Genomic DNA, 1,217 nt, shown 5'->3' on the forward strand with positions numbered 1-1,217 from the left:
GCAAGACAGGCCAGCCGCCTCCCCAGTTGCCACATCCAGGGTTACTCGGAGATACCAGCTCCCATCAGCATTGGGCAGGACATCACCTCGCCAAGTGTCCAGCTGCTCCTGCTCCCTCCGCGTCCACATCATCCACACAGGCTTTGGGTAGAATCCTGAGACATAGCACACCAGCAGCAGACGGCCAGGACCAGGAGAGAGGCCACTGGACAGCCGGGGATCAGGCTTTTCTGGAGCAGGGAGAGTGTTCAGATTAGGACTCCTGTCCAGAACATAGAGACTCAGACCCCCACAGTTTTGGACTGTGACCCCTTTCATTCCTTTGGGAACCAAATATTTTATCCACTAAGCTCCTCTCCCTCTTGGATAACTTTCTACTCCTGTCCAGAAGTTTAAAAGAGAGAGTTAGCAGTGACATAGAAACACTTTGGGGAGAGAGTGGGATGAACTTTGCCTCTGCAGATCCACCTTTCCTGCAATGAGAACACTCAAGAGAAATTGGGGGCAGGCTTTATAGAGGAGATTCTCCACGGTATTACAGATCTCTTGGTACTGACCAAGTAGTGTACAAAACTGCTCTGCTCTCCTGCTGTCCTCTGGGGCAGGTGCACATGAATGATTCTGGATGCTCAGGAAATCCAGTCCTCCTAAATCTCCCCTCAGTGTAATTTACTGGAGCCTCCCAGGGTTCAGATCACAACCTGCTCTGCCCTGGACCTCAAATGGATCTAGATAGAAGGAAAACAGAAAGTTATTAAACAGTAAATAAAAAAGGAAGGGATAAGGAATAGACCTAGGATTTCTGGTGGAGAGAAATATCTGGGATGTTAAATGATAAGTCAAAAATCAATTACAGCATTTAGAGTTTCAGAGAGAAGAGCATTGGGGAGCAGTATGCATGTCATCAATGGGAAGTGGGGATTGCTGTATAGATATATGGTGGATAACATAGGTGCAGAGTGGCACGGATTGGTGTGAGGGAGTCAGGATGAATGAGAGGATTATACTGAGAGGAGGGCAAGGAGAGGAGACAGTAGGAGAGATGTACTGGAGGAGGTCGTCACACTAAGACAGTAAGGCACAGGGTAGGGAAAGTTTGAGAGTTGAGAAGTGGGTTTGACACTAGACAAAGCAGGGGATGGTTAGAAAGGATGAGCCTTGATCTATCATAGAAGAGATCAGGAGGTGGCAAGAATCTGAAGTACTGTGTGAAGTTG

The 1,217-nt window shown here is 48.0% G+C and overlaps 1 protein-coding gene across 1 annotated transcript in view; it reads right to left on the reverse strand.

Annotated features, from left to right (window-relative positions):
* LOC101357446 (T-cell surface glycoprotein CD1b-like) overlaps nt 1–819 on the reverse strand; it is a gene marked incomplete at its 5' end in the record, with an annotated part of 2,485 nt that extends 1,666 nt beyond the window's left edge. The window contains 2 exon segments of the mRNA XM_023725784.1: nt 3–230; nt 450–819. Coding sequence (XP_023581552.1) covers nt 3–230; nt 450–819 — 598 coding nt within the window.
* Nucleotides 820–1,217: the final 398 nt, after the last annotated feature.

Source organism: Trichechus manatus, unplaced genomic scaffold (assembly GCF_000243295.1).
Source record: "Trichechus manatus latirostris isolate Lorelei unplaced genomic scaffold, TriManLat1.0 scaffold00398, whole genome shotgun sequence".
Classification (NCBI taxonomy): domain Eukaryota; kingdom Metazoa; phylum Chordata; class Mammalia; order Sirenia; family Trichechidae; genus Trichechus; species Trichechus manatus.